Raw genomic sequence first — 19,717 nt, forward strand, 5'->3', positions numbered from 1 at the left:
AACTCAGATATTCTAAAAATACAGGCTTATCAAAGATTGACTTAACTTGTCTCACAAGCCTTATTGATTTCATAAACTGATTACTTCTATTAAATTGGAACATCACTGTCTCCCAGTGGATTGAATTGATTTTGGTCACTTTCTGCATAGTCACCTAGGACTAGGACAGATTTTTATTTGGTAAGGGTTCTAATGAAGGCAGGTCTGGATTTAACGCATTGGTTACTCACATGATTCGCAAATGGATGAGTTGAGAAAATGCTGTCGGCTCAATGTAATTGATTTCGTTGTTACTTAGATTCCTAGAAAAGGAAACGGTTCTCAGAATTCAAGCCAGCAGGAAATAGAACAAGCACAATACTCGTAGAAGCATAATAGAAAATGGTCATGATCACAAACACAGTCAAGTTATCTCGCAATGTAAACGAAGACTTCTTAAAAACCGAACAGACATAAAAAGATAACATGGTGGTGTTTGCCGCAACAAGGAAATACTCACAAGTGAAGTAAGTACGAGCTATTGACAGATAATGGAGACAAATCGCTTTTAGAGATTGCTTTGATGTGATTCGCATCGACAGATCTGAAAAACAGAAGAAAAAACAAATCAATGCTAGCCTAAGCAACGCACATGATGTAATAGATAAAAACCATTTTCGCCTCATTTGGGAACAAAACTGGCAGCTACAAATTTGCGATAATACAAATGAAGAAATTAATTATAAAGTTTCCGTTGAAATTATGAGAATAATAGAAATGGCTCGGAGCATTGTAGACTTTCCCAAAGTCTACTTTTGTTAACTCCGTAAGACATTCGTAATTCGCGATCGTCTCCTCCTCAGTTTAGATATGCCCTCGCAGTAGTACGAATGCCTTACGGATTTAACAAAAATTAGACTTTATGAAAGTCTAGGAGCATTGGCAAGCTGACTATAAATCTGAACATTGTACAAATCAATCAACAAAGCTTCTGTCTTCTGTAGAAATTTGGTGAAAAGATATTTACGGAAATTCTCTACAATCAGGATTCTCTACAAAACTCAACAGAGTATGCCATGCAAAATACAAAAAGAATTTATAGAGAAAATTTACTAGGAGATAAGCAACAAGCAAAGAAGGGTTGTGTTGGTTGGTTAGTTTCGCATAGGCTAATTAGAAGAATGGCTTGATTGACCTCGATAAATAAACGATAATTAGAAAATACTCACACATATCGCAGTTTCGTATTATTGTGAAAGGAAAGCTTAGGAAATGACGTCATTTGGTTGTGGCTGAGGGCTCTGAAAAGAATTATAGCACGTTTTTTATGAAACTCCAGGGATGAGATGATTTTGCAACAGACAGTGAGTGATCAAGCAACCAGACAATGTCAACGCTTAGATGGCTTAAAAAAGGAAGCAAGTCATATGAACAAACATAATACACTATTGCGTGATTGAATGAATTTAAAAAACACACAAGTTCTTGCGAGCAACTTTCAATGTTTTTGTGTTTTAAGAATAAAAATGTGTCAATGAAATCATATATTTCTGCTAAGGGTAGACTGTCACCAGTTTAATCCCCCTTAAAGCTCGTACAGAAATAATCAAAAACCGCATCGGTCTATCAAGGAAACTTGATGTCCCATTTACTTATTTGCGTTATAAATTTTCTTTTAACAAAGACTTTATGTCTAATATATCCCTCTATGTCGTCAGCATTTTTCGGTCACGCCACATACTAAACATTGATATTTTATTACTCACGCTGAATTTATCCACAAAATCAAAAAATAATCATGGAACCAAGCAGATATTAGCAGTGAACCAAAAAAAGCCTCTTTCTGAAAATCTCCAACTTCATGCAGTGCAGTTTCAAATTTCAGAAATACTTACAACTGCTCTAAATTTGGAAGATCAAAAAACTTTTCTGGGACCTTGTAAATCTTGTTCTTGATAAGATTTCTGAAAGGATTAAGAAATGTGCTAGAAACAAAACACACGTATCAAAAGTCAAATTTCGCATATCTTAGCAGACTAACAGCGTTAATGATGAAAACCAGAAGCGGCTTTTAAGGGAAACATCTAAAAAGCGAAGAGTAGAAAAGCGATTTGGTTCGTAACAAACTGAATGCAAAAATGGGAGAAAAGGCTTGTGTGATGCAGTTCAAAACAAACGACGTACTAATGCAGTTTTTATCCGATACTCAGTTCAATAAGATACATTGTTCACGTGATAAAGAATAAGAGATGCCTCGCATACAGGTACGATAACGGCATACAACTACTACGTTCAGCTCTCCCCTTCCCCGATACCCCTAAAAAACATCGAGGAAAGATAGCTAGTGGAAAACTTTTGCTGAAAAAAACTAAAGGTGTACTTACATCCTTTTTAATGACTTTGGGAGCTTTGTGAAGTTATGAGAAAAGATTTCGATCTCATTATCGTAAAGATACCTGGAAAACAAAAGAAAAGTATCTTAACATAGAAAATAATCCTTCTGGCTAAACAAGAATGGGCGGTTTAAACCTGATCTTTCAGTAAATTTTTTGGCAGTTAGATCTTCCGTGGATTAAGGAAACTACGCAACTTTTTGATTTTGACGGACAAAAATGTTTTTCCAGCGCAAGAAAAGGGGCACTGACCCCCTAAACACAAGAAAGAAAAGAGGCACTGACCCCCTGGATACAAGAAGAAGCTATAATTATATTAAAACACTACCACGCATTATTTTCCTGTTTATTACGTCTTGGCACTGTGCCACCCAAGAGGGCCAAAATCTGATTATCTATAGGACATGATCTTAGAACCTTTGTATATGAGGAAACCAGTTAGTCATTTCATAAAAAATTTTGCAAAGACCACGCCTCAATTAAAGCTTTTTGCCTTGAGGTGACACTTTCAACACCTTTTGAAAGGTAATTTAACAATATTAACAAAAGTAAAACTTATTTATTATCATCCCTGGATGCATTAGCTTTAATTATTAAGTTATTAATTATTAACTATTAGCAAATAAAAATGAGTTAAATAATTAAAAGTTACCAAATTACAGGAGTTTTATTGGAAAGGAGCCAGAGCTTTATTGGAAAGAAAACAGAAAAATTCTAGAAAAAACAACATTATAAATGAAATTATCCATGAAAGAAAAAAGCTGAACTTACAGTTCCTCAAGGCTTGTGCACGAACTCAAGTTTGGAATTTCCTTAAGTTTATTCTTGATCAACACCCTAAAATAACATTCAAAAAAAGTCACACATGCCTGCCCAGGAGGCAGAAGGCTAACTGCCCCCTAGATCTTGGGTGCCCTGAAAACAATGTACAAATTTGCTTGACTATTTCCCTCTTAATACATTAAGATTAAAAGAAATAGAGTAATTTGAACTGTTCAGGGGCGAGCAAACTAGTCTCTACTCTCTATTGCTATTTACCACCAAACACCTTTAAACACTTACAGACTTGTCAAGCTTGTAAGATTTGCAAATGCATTCTGATGAATTGTTTCCAAATTTGTTCCACGTATTTTCCTGAGAAAAAGAGCATAATTATTAAACAAAAATAAATCCTTAAGACAACATTTTGATCTGGCTGTTTCAATTAAAGCACGAACATGATTCATCCAGGGCTGAAGATATAGCCACGGTTGTCACGAGCCAGCTCTGGCAACAGGAGAAAAACTTGAGATAGATGCTCTATATCTAATTTCCTTTACAGGTATGAAACTTTTGTGGGCCCTTGGATCTTCACTACACCCTACTACCTCCTGGCACTTCTAGCTTTAAGAGGAAATGTGATTTTCTTTACATTTATCACCTTGGTGTGCCAAACTAAAGGAATGATTTGAGCAACAATATTATATGAAGTAATTTAAAATACTCACAAGGAAACCAGGGTCTTTGATAAACCATTCTCTTTTATTTCTTTTATCGGCAAGTTATATATATGGCTAAAATAAAAAAGAAATGCATATCTTGTCATTTGCTTGGGTTTAGAAAATGGTTGTTTGGTGTTGGCCACAACTTCCGTAAAATAATATGCTTATCAATACAGACAATGCATTTCAGTCACACCATTCCTTTTCATTTATACAAAATTAAAAAGCTGCAATTTTGTCTGACGTTCACAGTGATTTTACATACTTTTTGTTCATAAACGTGACATTTTCTGGTATATTTCTCTCAGGAGGATAACAGTTTTGGGCTCAAAATGGATTTGCATGATAAGAGTTTTGCTGCCTGGAATTTTCCAGGAACATCTTGTTTGTTTCATTTTTTCAGACACATATAGGATCTTTATTAATCATTGTCCTTTCCAGTTCTCAAATATGGCCAATTTTGACATGATCTTGGGTTAACAACAGCCCCCATCTGGGGTGTGCAAAAGTCAACCTAAAACACCAAACACAAGGACCATGGTACCAGGGGTGCTTAAATTGCATAAGTAAAATACTTTAATTTTGTAAATATGGTTGTTGTTACACTTATTTATCAGGGCTGCCCCCCCCCCCAAAAAAAAGGTTGTACCTCTGCCTTTGGGTGCAAAAGCACTATCAACTTTTTAGGTAGATAATTCAATATATCTAGTTTTTAGGTGCACCCTCAGTGATAACATGACTGCTTAGTGAGTAGGCCATTTTCATGCTCTGAATACTTGGTCCTTAAGGTGATTCAAGCTTTTGTAATTATTTGGCTACTTAAAGGGTAGCAAAGACTCTGGCTTGGCTTCTATTTTGCAGTAAACATCGAACAAAATTGGAGACTATTGAAACTTTGTGCATTCATAAAACACCCTAAAGATGAATCCAAACAATTTTTATACAGTATTGCTAAAAAAGGGGGGCTCCCTACTCCACTAGGTTACCTACTGAGAGAGGTGCTCCTTAATAAATTCCTCTGCATACACTTAATTTTTCCATTTAGCTTTTTCTCAGGGCCTATGCCACTGGGGGGCCAGAGGAGCCATGCCCCCCCCCCACTTTTTTGTGAAGCAAGTAGTTTTAAAGGTGCAGTAAAAAGGGGAAAAGCCTTGGCCTCCTATCTTTGCTAGCCTTGCCCCCCCCCCCACTTTCAAAATCGTGGAAGAGGCCCTGTTTCTTATGTCTTGAATTTGATATTTAGTTTCCTTTCTGTAATTCTTGTTTGTTTATGTATATGTAGTTTTAAATGAAGTTGTATGTAGTGGAATTTTAGAAATGAAACTAAACTGAACTGAAAAAGTTTGGAAATATTATTTAAGAGATTTATTTGCTCTTACACATTGCCTGAGGCTGCTGAACAATCCACAAGAGTGCTTGTACACTGACAGGGACCACAAGACGTTCCAGATTGGGTGGATGGTTCATAGCCTCTTCGACCATTAAAGTAATCATTAAAATATATGCCAGTGTTTGGGTCAATGTAGGAAATCCCATCAATAGAATATCGACTAGTCCAATAGGATGCACCCAGCCAAGTGCATTGTACTGTTGCAATGAAACAGGATATTACGAGAAAAGCCTTAATCTTTACGAAAACACAGTTTCTGTTTGCCATTATCAAATATAACTTCGCAATATCTTTTTACGTCAACAAGGGATGATAGCAGACGCGGGACAAAATTTCATCAACTTCAGAAAGGCAACAGTAAAAGCAAGATCAGTTTTTACTGTCGTTTTCTAAAGACTCGATAACCAACTAAATGCAATAACTTCATTATCTGAATGGCTAAGCTCCAGTTTTGAAGCCAAATGCAGTTCCTTTTCGAAATTTTTGTTTTCTTCAATCCTCGCGATCAGGAAACCAATACAGTGCTGCACACCCTGCCTTTTGTCTTTTCTTGCGATAAAAATATCAACAAAATGCCTGACCCAATTTGAATGTGGTATAATAAAGATTTTGAATCACAATTAATAGACTTTCTGTCTGATCCTGCGAGTCACACGAGCATAAAGACCGCCATTAATTGATCAACAGCATTTGAGTCTTCCCGTTGCCAAGTTCCCGGGACGACTATAACAACATGAAACCGCAAAATTCAATGGAATGAATTACATCCCATTGTTCCGTTTGTTTAATAAACAAATGAAGTTACTTTAAAATGACCGAATGAATCAGGCTACAGAGTAATTGAAAGTTATTCAACAACAGAGTTCAAGACAAAGCATATAGACAACAGTGGCGTTACCGAGTTCTATCTGGATCGGAAAAATAAAACTTTTAGTAGAAGAAATAGCGAAACAATAATCTAAAATTTTTACAACAAACTGCTGTCCGAAGATTTATTCGAATTGATCGGTCCAGCATACCAAAAGACGAACTTGGATTTATTCAGCAACGCAGTTCAAGACTTAATTACAAATGTAGAAAGAAATACCAAATATCATCGCCAGTATCAATGTTATCTTTCAACTCAAATGTCAGTTTTGCAAATAATCATATAAATGAAATATTTCAATATTTATTTTACCAATTTTCGATAATTATTAATGATGACTGATCATTCTCAATATATGGTGCTAATATAATAATTTGATTATATATGGATAAAAATCGTGTATTTAAGTGTTAGATGATCAAACACAGCTGATATGACACACTTTAAAAATGAATAAACTCGTCAAACTTTTGAAACAAGGTGATTTTTCTTTGTAGTCAGTGACTTACATAAGATGGTAATTCACCTACTGAGCATTGATCTGGGAAATGGCATCTGGGATCATATCGCAAAAATATGGAAGAGGCAGGAGCGTCTCATGGGACGGAGTGTCTATGAATCTTGGCAAAGCAATAGAAAAATCAAAATTTGATCGAATATTGGGGGCATGAGCCTCCAATCAGACGTTGAATGGCCTCTAAAGACCCCCAGAGCACAGAGTTTTACGGAAATTTTGGAAAATCTCCTATTTTGTTGGACTGTATGGAAAATCACCTTTCAGCTTCCAAAAAATTTACTTGCTATTGCTCCCCAACCCCAGCCGAGGAGTTGCTACACCCCTGCATGTGCATGGCCAGGGATTTGATGTGCTGTGGAATAGAGAACGGGAAATAACGGCGTAGAGATGGGGCTTTAAAGCTGAAACAAGCGACTGAAATCAACAGCCGCTAAAATGAAAGTGGCCGATAACCCTAACCCTAACCCTTAGAAAAAGGAGAAGTGAAAACTCTAGCAAGAAGACACAAGTTGCTTTTAAAGAGTTGATCAAAATGAATTTGCAAACAATCTTTTGGTGGTACAAAAATTGAAAATGACAAACATTTAGTAAACTAAAGCTTTTCTTCTGACACTCTTCAGAGTTTAAAACGTCAGAGCATAGATCGAAAACTCTACGCTAGGAAATAAGCCAATCAGAAACACGAGCACATGACTGTTGAGGTTAACCAATCAGTGCCGCTTACCTATTGAGAATGTTACCAATGGAGTCCTAAGGTGAAAACGAACTCCTTTTGTCTACACAATAGCGGTTTTTTCGTGCTTATGTAGTTAGATTCCAAAACTGCTAGGTGGAACGACGATCGGGCTTTACCAATAATCCGAAACATGTCGCCATTATAGTTTTTTGCACAATCTGGGTTTTCCAGTAAATGCTGCCGGATAGCAGAATCGCAGGTTTTAGTTGTAATTTTAGATCTGCAAGACCGAGGTGGCTGTTCTCTTTGGGGACGAGTTTTGTTTCCAACACTAGACGGAACATGTTGTTTTATTCTATCCTCCAATCTTTGGAGAGTGCGTCCTACGTAGCCAGAATCAAAATGAATTTGATACACATAAATTGGGTAGAAATTGACATCCATTGAAACTTATAAACGACGTTACTCGGAACGCCGGAACTTTGGACGTTTGCCTCGTTTCAGGGACTTATAATTGCATTCTAACAGCTTTATGCACGACTAACATCGTAAATAGATTCAATTAATCTGATAAATCTAGAAAACATGACATGATGGTCTGGGAATAATGACATAAGGATGTTTCTGCATAAACTCGCGAAAGGATGGACTCACGTGTGCGCGTAACGAAGTGCGCCACAGTCGAGAACACCGGTGCCGAGATCACAACGGCAGCCTCCGCAATGCTGGTTGATCTGGTAATGCGGATGATAGCCAACTCTTGCCAAGTAAGGAACATAACTGTAATACCCTTCCCAGTCTCTGTAATTTATCCCATCCTTTCCATACCTTAAAGTCCAGTACCTATACCCAAGGTAATAGCATTGACAACAGCAGAAACAGCTGATCACCTGAATCAAAATTATATTGATTGAAATTTCCATGTTTCGCGTTAAAAAGGCAATAGAAATATGCTTAAAATTATCGGATCAACGACCAAAATTCGGAATTCGAATTCGCGAAACATCGAACTTGCGGGCGAATATTTTCGTACATTGAAAAGCTTCACAATACAGTCAACTGATGTAACATTAAGACGAAAATTAAGAAATACATTAGGACATTAAGAAGCACAGAAATACATTAAGACGAGCATGGCGATAGATCTTCGAAGCAAAATTACTAGGTGAAGGGGTCTTCGTTGCTAGTGACTTTGGCAGGAAAACAATGCGTCATTTCAATGGCTTTGGAATAGAAACAAATTTGAAGGGTTATTCAACTGTTTTGAGAACAAAAAAACGGGGAAACGTTGAACCAACATTCAGAAAAATTCTGAAAAAAATTATCGAAGCACTGCTAAACAATTAAGATAAAATGTTGCCAATTTTGAGGAAGCGCAACATACTTTGTTCATACTGAAATCTGGATACGTTTATCTTTAAACTGACAATAAAATTATTACTTGGAAGATTCTTTTTAGTGAGATGTTAGCCTGCAGATTATTGAAAATGAAACAAGACGAACACCGTTCAAAGGTGACGTTTAGCGATCAAAATAAATTATTGTCTTAAAAACATAAACAGCTTGGATTTAAATTGTTCTATTCACGATTTACAAAAGCACAATGAAAATAAAACGTTTTAATTAATGTTTTTAATTGTTACTTGTGTAGATGATGAACATATTAAAGATTTAAAAACCACAGTCTATTTAGTCAAATGAACAGCGACTCACCTGGTGTCAATAGTGAAATTTTCAAGCAGTGCTTCAATATTTTACTGAATTTCCTCCTTCAAACAGCAAACTAATCGTTCAATTTAGTTTTCGACTGAAACTCTGTAAGATGACGAATGCATTTTCGCGCCATTAACTATCGTCCCCAAGCCCCTTTACCTAGTAATTATGTCTCGGAAATTTATCGCCTTAGGCCCTTGGCCACTGCGAGCCGCCATTTTTAACGACCGTTTCCATACTTTTGTACCCTAAGTGTAGAGCGATTTACAGAAAAATACGAAAATAGATCCTAAGAGGCGTGCTCAAAAATATGGAACAACTGTTAGCTCAAGAAGTTTCTTCCCTGACTTCCGATTTCAGAAGATAAATCCGTGTATTTTGGATTTAAAAATAAGATTTTGATACCAAGTCTGTTTGAGTCTACGGAACCAGTTTCGTCCGTTCTATGCGAAAAAATCTAAACATGTCTAAAAAGAACTATTGAATCTAAATCTAACCAGTGGCAGAAACATGGCTTGAATATTGGAGAGACAAAAATGAAGAAGGACAAAGGGAAAATTCTGGAGTCCACACTCTTGTAAATGCTCTTGGGGATCGCATTAGAAAAGCATCCATAAAAGTCCTAAAATCTCTAAAAGCGTGATTTTTCGAGCAAGAAAATTGGCGAAAAACTTTTTCAAGTAAATATGGGCCTTTCATTTTTCTTGTTCAAAGCAACTTGCAAAAACTCGCTTCCTATAAAATTTGCTAAAGAAAAGATGATTTAGAAAAAGATGAAGAAGGGAAATATTGCCAGTTTCTGTACTAAAGAATCTCAAAATGAAAACATAAGAAATCTCATTTTCACCTCCCTCAGCTGGAGGAGACAGCACATCGCAGCAGAACTTTTGTACAAGAAATATCTTTGTTTTTAGAAAAGTATTCAAGGACTTTGGAAATAGAGTCCAGCGCCCTAAACCCATAATACAACCTCCCTTACATGCGCCCATGATACAGTACATTCACCCGCTAAAGTGTTCTCAATTTAACTGCCCCTTTCCAGTTCGACAAATCTATTATGCATCCAAAGATGGAAACACTACCCAGCAAAGCTTTACAACTATGGAAATGAAGAATTTTTCCTTCGCAGCTTGCATTCGTGATCGTCGTACGAATATTTGACTTGCGGATATAACCAAAACAGTCTTTGGGAAAATCTACTATAACGCTGGCACAAATGCATTATCTCTTGTGTCCAATCGCAACTGCAAAGCACTGCCATCATTCTGTGAGTCATCGCTCCTGCCTACGTGTAACATTTGAAATATTGATAATTATCAAATATTTCCTAAACCAGATCACAAAGCCAGACAAAGTGTTGGCTGTATCAACTCATACACAATTGATACTGGTTGTAAGGGCATCTCAGAATAACTATCCTAGTGTTGAAAACAAGGTGATATTAGCATAACAAATGAATTCTGGAAAACATCTGTTGCTCACAGGCCGCAAATGTGTAGAAGTCTTTCTTCGATTTCCATGCTAATTTATGCGAAGAAAATGTGTACAACAGCACACCCGATAGCAGGTGGTTTGACGATGAATGCTTCGCTCAAGAATTCTAAAATCTTGGGTAGATAATTTGTTAAATTTTATGTCTAACTTTGGGAGTTGCAAGTTGACATACCGTCAATACACATATTCAATCATTGGAAATTCCATCTAGGTTGCATGGAGTGTTTGTAAATGCAGTAAGGTGGAATTCAAGCAAAGAGTTATCATTTATTCCGGTCTTTGCTGAAGAATTCCTTGAAGAAGAATGCTGTGAAGTATGCAGTCGACACCGATGAACCTGAAATATGAAGCATAAATATGAGAAGATGCCTCACCCAGAACATGACAGGTAAAAGTTTATATCATCACTGGGGTGAAAGGTTTTCCCCCATCGAGATTCTATCAAAATAACATGACTTCCTCGACAAAGACAGCAGATTTTATTCTTGATTATCGTGTAGGTCTTTGGGATTTTAGGAGTAAATAAAACAATAACGATCGTCCAATACATGTTTCTGCGGCCTGGTCATGATAAAATGTGCTCTGTTGATGCAACCTTGCCCAGCACGATAAGCCGTCTTGTTGTTTTCTCAAACATATATTTCGTTGTTATAATAAGATGTGTGATTAAATGCATGGTTTGACAAAATTATGGCAGTCCAGTACGGCATAAACCCAGGGATAAGCCCTTTCCATACAGACATTGCACTGCCATCTATCTTAACAATCTTCTCGTGAACAAATGTTAAATGCATAAAAAATATCGATCTAACGAAGAGAAATGAAACCATTCGGTATGAGAAAGATTAATATCGAGCAACCTAAGAAGGACGAAACCCTGGCTGCAATGCTGAGCATGCATTTTGAAAACTTAAAAAATAAATGAAATACTGGCTCATTCACAATTTTCTCAATTCCACTATGCATTTTTGCGTGTAGTCGACATGCCTACATGCGCATAGATGCGGCTTCTTGTCACTTAGGAGCCCAATGTTGAAAAGTATTTTGCATCCGTTTCTTCACAAAGTCTGTGTCAAAATCTTTTTTCAAGCTTCATATTATGTTATTCGAATAAATAGCAGTTTTAAATGAGCAATGAAAACTATACATAAAAAATGTTTCTAACAAAGGAGAGAAGTTAAAAGATTATAAATCTAGATAGAAAATACCACTTCACACAAGCCGTTACAGAAAGAGGTCGAAAAACTTCACGATCCTGACACATGTGAAAGGTTATCGACTTTTAGATGCTTTAGGCCGATTTTGGGTAGATTTCTATAATGCAGACATGATTTAAGCACTTATTAAGGCTGGATCAAGTAACTTAATATAGAAAAACTAAACCTTTTGAAGAGAGCCTTGAAGATACGACACCCCTGTGTTACATGCCCGGCGAGCTTCATTTCTCACGGGCGATAGATAAATATGGCAGAGGACAGCAAAATTTTTCTTGGACTGGCTGCAAGGAAATGGGAAAGCCTTGTAATCGAGTTGGCAGTGCTTCATGTCGAATATAAATTTGGTAATAAATAAGTAAATTTTATTAGATGGTAACTGGGTAAACCGCCTCTATTAAGTCAAGGAGATTGGTAACTAGAGTGATCTCATGCCTTAAGTTTGGCCTAGCCGCAAGTGCGAGGTGGAAGGGAAGGTGTTGGCCTCATTTTAAGAAATAAAGAAACAAATAGGATGCATCAACCCATGATATGTTATTATAACTTGACATAATTGAGGAATTCATTGTGACTGTACTGCATGGCTTTCAAGCATAAGCATGGCCATCATAAAGAGTGAGTTTTGTTTTTCCAAGTCTAAACAATCGATTCTTCGACCTGCAACCAGCCGTACCGTATCACGTTAGTAGTAGAGCTAGAAGTAAATATGAAAAAGTTATGCAAAACATATATTGTTATTTCATTTAATTTAAAGTAATTTAAGTTTTGCGATTAGTTTAATTTCACGTTAAAAGTTTCCTAAAGCAAACCTACACAAATCGGCAACATAAAGAATAAATAACGCTTAACTTATTTCAGGAAAGAAGGCGAGTCACTTTATGACCTTCTTGGAGTGGACAAAGATGCTACCCCAGAACAAATTAAAAAGGCCTATAGAAAGGTAAGGATATGGAAATTTTTTGACATGCAGTTTTGCTTTGTTACTGCAAAATAGCATTTTATGTTGTTGGCTCTGTTTGTGATATTACACTTTCTTTCATTTTCTAGGCTATAAAGTTAGCTGCTAATTCTGTAGCTTTAACTTATTAATTATTGTTCAACCTGAATTAATCACATTATTCATTACTTTGTGAATGAATATGCAATATAGAAAGCAAATCAAGTCATTTTAATGAATCAAGAATTTGAATTGAATACTATATATCAGTTGCATGTTATTTTCTATATGATATAATGAACATCTTTTTATTTTCTAGATGGCATTGAAACACCATCCAGATAAAAACCCAGATGACCCGGAAGCAACAGAAAGGGTAAATTTGTGTCTTTGAAAGAGTGCTTTGCTAAATTCAAATTATTGTCTTATTTGGTGAGCAAATTTGTAATGTTGTGCAATGTTACTTAAAACACATTTTATTCTTTTTCATAGTTCAAGCAAATTAATCATGCCAATGCAATTCTGTCTGACCCAAACAAAAGAGAAATTTATGACAATTATGGCACAATGGGTTTGTACATTGCTGAACAGTTTGGAGAGGAGGTAAGGAAATTGCTGACAGCAGCTGATCAATTTTATCAGTTCTATGATAAAAACATTTGTATTCATTAACTTAAACACCTCCTTTTATATATTTATATTTATCTTATATTATTTTTATTTATTCAAGTCTTTATGACCAGGTTGTTATAAAAAAATAATACATTTTAATAGCAATTTTTTCTTAGCGAGCAACAAAAACTCATGTTAGAAAAATATAGACTTCAATTAGCACATGATGTTCCTTTGAACAGCTTTTTTTTTGTACAATATGAACCACAAATTTATGGTTGATATTTTATATTTTTAATGATCATATGAAAATATATTTGTTTCAGAATGTAAAAACCTATTTCATTCTGAGCAGTGGGTGGTGTAAAGGTTTAATGATATTTTGTGGCATCATCACTGGTTGTTACTTCTGTTGCTGCTGCTTCTGTTTCTGTTGCAATTTCTGTTGTGGCAAGTTTAAACACATGATGGAAGAGGAGGAGGAAGGTCAGTATGATGACATAACAAAATACGAAGAGGCATCAAGTGAAGATGAGCAAAGTGGTGTTGTTACAGAAGAACCAAAGTCAGAGAAAGAGGAATGTGCATATGTTCCTGGAAAACCTAATGAAGAAAAAACAACATTTGCAAAAGATTCACCCAATGGTTATAGTTCAATGAACAAAACAGATCCAGAAATTAAAACAACAACTGATATTTATGTTGATGAAAATAATGAAAAGCCACCAGAACCTGAATCACAATCAACCACGCCAGCTGATGCAAAAGAATAGTTTTTATTGATGGTAGCAAAGTCTTATTTAATTCAAACCAAAGGATAAAAGCATGTTAATTGAATCTCATTAAAACTGATAGTTGGTTACTAATTAAGGCATTTTGATTAAAATTCAAGAAAAGGGAAGTTTATTTTTGTTAAACACAATGTTTTTCCATGTTTGCTATTTATTTATGGATATATCTTAGAAAAATGTTGTTAGGTTGACAATGATTTTGATATTAAAATATATATGATGGATAATGTCACACCAAAGGTAGCATTGCAATAAAAATTCCTCGCAGGAGAATAGCTCAGAAAACTGTCTTGGGAATGTTAAATATAAAACAAATATCAATAGAAAGGGGCTTTGCAATCTGATGACAAAAGTTTTTCTAATAAAAAGGTTTCTACGAAAGGAGAAATGGAATATACTTGCAAGAATATCACTTGTTATAAAAAATTCTTGAAAGAGGCTTTGTTAAAATGAACATTTATGACATGCTACTTATGGTGTCTTTACAGTATTATGCACTTCATCAACTTTCCCATACTTGCACTATTTTGTCCTTGCTCACATATTTATGCCTATTATCTCCCTATACTGCAATGCACCCTGGGCCTTAAGCATTATTCAAAATTATCAGCCATATCATTCCAACTGATCCATGGTAGTCTACCTGTAACAGGTTTCATTTTGATCATTAATTTTTTTTAATTCTACTAGACTACTAGAATTTTGTATTAGTTTGAATTGTTTAAGTATGAGTTTCAGTCACATTTGCTATTTGTGTCAAATATTTGTCAAAACGAAGGGAATGGAAAATGGGGTGTGCTTGAATGTGGCATGCATTTGTCATAATTTAGAAGATAGGGCTGTGTCTAAAACTTTGTTGCAATTCTTTTTACTTCTTTTTTGAATTAGCAATGGGTTTATCTCACTTAAAATGCAGCTAAGCAAATTTTAAAACTAGGAGTTAATTTTGTGTTATCTCCATTTTTTGTAAGATTCCTTTGTTAAAATCAGGAGATGACATCCAGTTTGTTTTATTCATATAGAATGGTTGTGAACCAATTATGTGTACATTTTGTCATGTAATCAAATAAATATGAAAAGTGATTACAAGAATTAATATTTTCTTTTGACAATAGAATGGGTTGTGCTTCTTATTTTGAAACCATACTTTCCACGCTTTCCTCACAAGATTCATTTGAAATATAACATACATTTGAACCGAGAACTTTCAGACGGGAAAGTTTAGAGAAAAAGAACTTTGGAAAATTTCTTTCGGACGCATAATCGAGATGTTCGGACAACAAAAACCTTTGAAAAAACAGTTTTTGGATGGTACCATAATATACATATATTAATATCGAACCCTAATCTAATATGATTCAATATCTATATATTAAATCCAACTGCACTGTTAAGGGATCATCAATTAAGGGATCAGATGTTTATCAAATGAAATGAAAATGCCAGCTCAAACCACTTTGCGAGGTTGACAGTAATACAGATTAGCCCGAAAATTCAGATCATCATTTTTATTATTTTTTAAAAACGTTCAGAGGGCATTAACCCCCTCCTTCCCAGCGTACGGTTTGTAGACTCGTGAAAATGGTGATGTAAATGGATGATCTCTAAGCTAATTTATACGGGGCAACTTTAACTAGCTCTAAAGGTGTAACGGGCAAAGACAATAAGAGAAAATAGAGAACAGCAAGAAAGAACTATTAAGGAAAGGTTAAAGAAATCCAGAGGATCACGATGTTTGAGGCGGATTTTTCAATATTTGTAAGAAGTAAAATGAACTCTGCATTGCATAGCAAAGAATCAAGCTAAAAAATCATAGTAGGTAATAAACAAGTCATAAACTATTCCGAAAAGCCTTATCATTTGATCATAGTCATGATATGATGCATAGACGCTTCCTACTCTTATGACCTCCTCTTTGAAGTTAATCATTCCCAGAACCTGGGAATCGCCAGTGGCTGAATTGAAGCATTAACTGTTTCACTTTTAACATTCATATCTTGTTTAGCCGAGCTGGAAACGAACGTTAAAGTAAATGAATGTTCAGACAATCAGAAATGTTTTTCTTTCGTCCATCATTTACAACGATTTTCTTCATATATTTACTTTCTTTGTCGATTATCATCCAGTTTAAGCCAACTGCCTCTAAAGATTTTGACTATGATGTCGATCTCATAATTATGGGTGCCGGTATTTCTGGATTTGCATGTGCAAAAGAGTTGAGAAAAAATGGAGTGACCAATTTTTTTATTTTAGAAGGTAGGAACACCTCAGGGGGAAGATTTCAAAGTACCAGAATTGGCAATGTTACTGTTGAGCTTGGCCCGAATTGGATTCATGGAACGGAAAACAACCCTGTTTATGATCTGATTCGCCGCTTTGGGATTCGGGGCCAACATGAAGACACCAGCTCAATCATGTCGAAAAACATTGATGGTAAAGACATAACAACTGCTTTCAGAAAAAGGCAGCAAATACTTAAAAAAACAATGGCTAGTTTGGATAGTTCGAGATACTCAAACTTGTCATTAAGAGAGGCATTGACACTCAACGGTTGGACAAACAGAACTGCTATTGATAATTTGGTCGAATATGTAGTTATTGATGACATCGAAGGAGTTCCACCAGAATTATTGTCAGTCTCACATTTTGTTAAACAGTCTGGTATAAACACAAAACTCGGCAGACAGTTTTTCATTACAGAGCAAAATGGATACAAAAAGCTCATCGATGGTTTAGAAGAACTAGCATTACAAGGTGATTCCACCAAACTAAAGCTGGATCATGAAGTAAAAAAGATTCATTGGAACAAGTATGGGGTGAGAGTTGAAACTTCCAATGGAAAAGTTTTTACAGCTAAAGTTTTGATTAGCACAGCTAGTAATGGTGTTTACCATAATTCCCCACATTTGTTTTATCCAAAGCTCCCTAAATGGAAACAAGATGCACTGTGGAAATTCAAAATGGCAACATACACAAAGATCTTTCTTAAATTTCCCTATAGATTCTGGGATAATGTTGAGTATATATTTTATGCAGCTGAAAAGCGAGGTACTTTCCCTGTGTGGCAGAGTTTGGATGCAGGAAATAGATACAATAAAAATACAAACATGCTTTTGTTGCCAGTTACAGGACAAGAATCATATAGAGTTGAGCAAATGAAAGAAAATGACTTAATCAAAGAAATAATGAGTCAGGTAATGTCAGTTTATGGCCCAAATGTTCCCTGGCCAACTGATATTGTGGTTCCTAAATGGAGTTCTAAGGAGCATTTTTATGGATCATTTACATATTTACCTGCTTTTACAAGTCATGCTGATTTTGTTGCATTGAGAGCAAATGTTGGGCCAATCTTTTTTGCTGGTGAAGCTACTCATGAAGTACACCAAAGTTACATTCATGGTGCATATTTTGAAGGTATAAACAGGGCATGTGATGCAATACAAGCTCTAAGAGGCTTCCTAGATGTTTCTAGTGGTCAGTTTGACTACAATTATTACGATAGTTGTCTCAGAGACTCATGTAACTGTTGTTCCAAATAAGAAAATTGACTGCCAGACTTTAAGACTATGCAGTCACAAAGCATGGCCTACAAATGGTAGAAGTAGTGTTAAATCAATAGTGCATTTTGATGCACAGTTTTGAATTATTTATCCCTAGATCACCTCAGGTCTTCCAGGGTGCCCCTCCTTAGCATGAAATGCTCATAGATTTTCACACCAGTTATTTTAGTTGGTTTGCGTTGTATTTGATTTTTGATTGTTCTAAAGTATTTTGAAAGTTTTAAACTCTGAAAGTATTTCATAATTAGTAGATTTTTGTGCAAATTCCCCAAAAGAAGTTATTTTCAATATTATGGATTCTGTTTTTGCAGTCATTGCTCTTGGTATCATAGGGAATGTGTAGCAATTGCCAAGCACTTTAGCACACTCAGGCAATGGTTCAAAACTATTTTTGATAAGGTGTCCTTGTCATTTGTTCATAGCTTTACAAAACAAGCTTCTTCTGAATCAATTGAGATATATTTCAATGCATTTCTGTAGAAGTTTGGAATTTCCAATGAAGGAAGATGGTTCCCCTTGAAGCACAATGGTAAATCATGCGCTTCTCAAAATCCTCATGGAATAATCAAATATGAGTTTTTACAATTGTTGGCAACATTTCCATCACAGTGTCCATCACAACAATTGGGGCTAAAATGGGCAAGAGGAAACTTTCTTGACATTACTGGCCCCTACAATTTAGGATAAATGGCACCAGCTCTTCATCATAAGCAGAATAGGATAGAGAATCTAGCCTTGTAGCACTCTGGTTCAGGTTGTGGAAATTACGAAAATTTATCATCATGGAAAGGAAATTTTTCTAGCAAAATATTGCCTAGTTAAACATAGCAATGTCCCTCAATTTTGATGATCTCAACAGATATAGAATCCCAACGGTTTGGTGAGGAAATGAAGGACACTTAGTCCATTCCTTATAAATGATACATAGCCATGAAATGAGGCAAAAATAGCATGGTGTTAAGAGTTTCTCATTGACAGTGCCCATCAAACCTCCCACACTGCAAAAAGACCCAACGGCCATGGGCCCCCAGGGCCAATTCCAATGGGGGCTGGGGTGGCCATGGCCTCGCCAATTTTTTCTAAAGCAAATGATTGCAAAGCTGCAATAAAAGGTGAAAGAAGTCTTGAACCCCCACTTTTGTTAGCCTTGCCCCCAGTTAAACTTTGTGGCGTGGGCCCTGCCCCCTAGTAGTTTGCAACTTCGACGCACATCCCTGGAGCGTTTTTGAAACCATCTAAACAGAGATTTAGTGGTGGGTGGCTCAGGGGGGTGCAGCCCCCTTGTTAAAATTTTCGAAAAAAGTGGGGGGGACTTGGATGGATGTAGCCGAGAATCATGTAACGCAAAGAGAGATGTGAAGAACTGTTGCTTCATCACAGGTCAGCTATTGACGATTAAACAGGCAAAGGAAACAAGAACAATTGACAGATTTAAACACATCACAAACTTTACATGCATGAAATATGTGCAAAGTTTGACATATAGAGATGGAAAATATCTGTTTTGTTAACACAACAGAAAATGTGTCAATTCAAAATCCAACCAATTGGTTATTATTTTTAAAAAAGTTCTTCTTATCCATGCTATAAATATTTTATATGCATTTTCTTGCCATTTTTAGAATGTCATGTCTCAAAAATTTTCTTCGAAGTCTCCCCCTACCCTTCCTACGGTATCAATGTTCTGATCTCAGCTACCGCTAAAACAATGTACCCCGCTGCTCAACCACGATGGGAAAAAACTTCAACTCTTGTCATATTCAAATTGCAATTATTACATGACAAAGAACAACTTGGAAATTTCATATAGCCCCCCTTGTTAAAATTTTACGACTACATCCCTGGATCTAAAGTGACACTCCTGTAGGTCTTCTTTGCATATTTTGTCTACCAGCCCCCCCCCCCCCCCCCCCAACAAAGTGCATCTGCATTGGTTGATGAAGTGAAGGGGCGCTTATTGGTGTTTTTAGCTGAATGAGGAGGCGTATCTTAGAATAATGTGTTTAGAGGTACTCGGCGTTTATTGGCGGAAAAACGGCTAATTGTTATTGCCACTGATTGTTGGGAACAACTTCGTTTCTACGCTTCTACC

The 19,717-nt window shown here is 36.0% G+C and overlaps 3 protein-coding genes across 4 annotated transcripts in view; 2 read left to right on the top strand and 1 right to left on the bottom strand.

Annotated features, from left to right (window-relative positions):
• LOC135681038 (uncharacterized) overlaps nucleotides 1-5,977 on the bottom strand; it is a 35,719-nt gene extending 29,742 nt beyond the window's left edge. Inside the window, exons 1-9 of the mRNA XM_065195302.2 lie at nucleotides 5,233-5,977; nucleotides 3,860-3,925; nucleotides 3,435-3,506; nucleotides 3,144-3,209; nucleotides 2,364-2,435; nucleotides 1,875-1,943; nucleotides 1,209-1,280; nucleotides 500-583; nucleotides 231-302 (exon numbers count right to left, since the gene is read on the bottom strand). Of these exons, the coding sequence (XP_065051374.2) occupies nucleotides 231-302; nucleotides 500-583; nucleotides 1,209-1,280; nucleotides 1,875-1,943; nucleotides 2,364-2,435; nucleotides 3,144-3,209; nucleotides 3,435-3,506; nucleotides 3,860-3,925; nucleotides 5,233-5,510 (851 nt within the window). The 5' untranslated portion in view covers nucleotides 5,511-5,977. The remainder of the gene's footprint in view (nucleotides 1-230; nucleotides 303-499; nucleotides 584-1,208; nucleotides 1,281-1,874; nucleotides 1,944-2,363; nucleotides 2,436-3,143; nucleotides 3,210-3,434; nucleotides 3,507-3,859; nucleotides 3,926-5,232) is intronic.
• A 4,595-nt stretch (nucleotides 5,978-10,572) lies between these two features.
• On the top strand, nucleotides 10,573-14,815 carry LOC135681064 (dnaJ homolog subfamily C member 5 homolog). Of its 2 annotated transcripts, none has more exons than XM_065195347.2 (5): nucleotides 10,573-10,899; nucleotides 12,584-12,665; nucleotides 12,982-13,038; nucleotides 13,155-13,265; nucleotides 13,601-14,815. In XM_065195347.2, the coding sequence occupies exons 1-5, from the start codon at nucleotides 10,856-10,858 to the stop codon at nucleotides 14,045-14,047; spliced, it is 741 nt and encodes a 246-aa protein (XP_065051419.2). In that variant the 5' UTR covers nucleotides 10,573-10,855; the 3' UTR covers nucleotides 14,048-14,815. The 2 variants fall into 2 exon arrangements, with proteins under 2 accessions (XP_065051419.2, XP_065051420.2); XM_065195348.2 differs by lacking the exon at nucleotides 10,573-10,899 and adding an exon at nucleotides 12,150-12,340.
• Nucleotides 14,816-14,970: 155 nt separating this feature from the next.
• Nucleotides 14,971-19,619, top strand: LOC135681054 (uncharacterized). The gene has a single exon (XM_089113740.1). It carries the CDS (start codon nucleotides 16,102-16,104, stop codon nucleotides 17,602-17,604), a length of 1,503 nt encoding a protein of 500 aa, XP_088969866.1. The 5' UTR covers nucleotides 14,971-16,101; the 3' UTR covers nucleotides 17,605-19,619.
• Nucleotides 19,620-19,717: the final 98 nt, after the last annotated feature.

The sequence above is a fragment of the Rhopilema esculentum genome, chromosome 18 (assembly GCF_057945365.1).
Source record: "Rhopilema esculentum isolate cy_ngs chromosome 18, ASM5794536v1, whole genome shotgun sequence".
Taxonomy (NCBI): Eukaryota; Metazoa; Cnidaria; class Scyphozoa; order Rhizostomeae; family Rhizostomatidae; genus Rhopilema; species Rhopilema esculentum.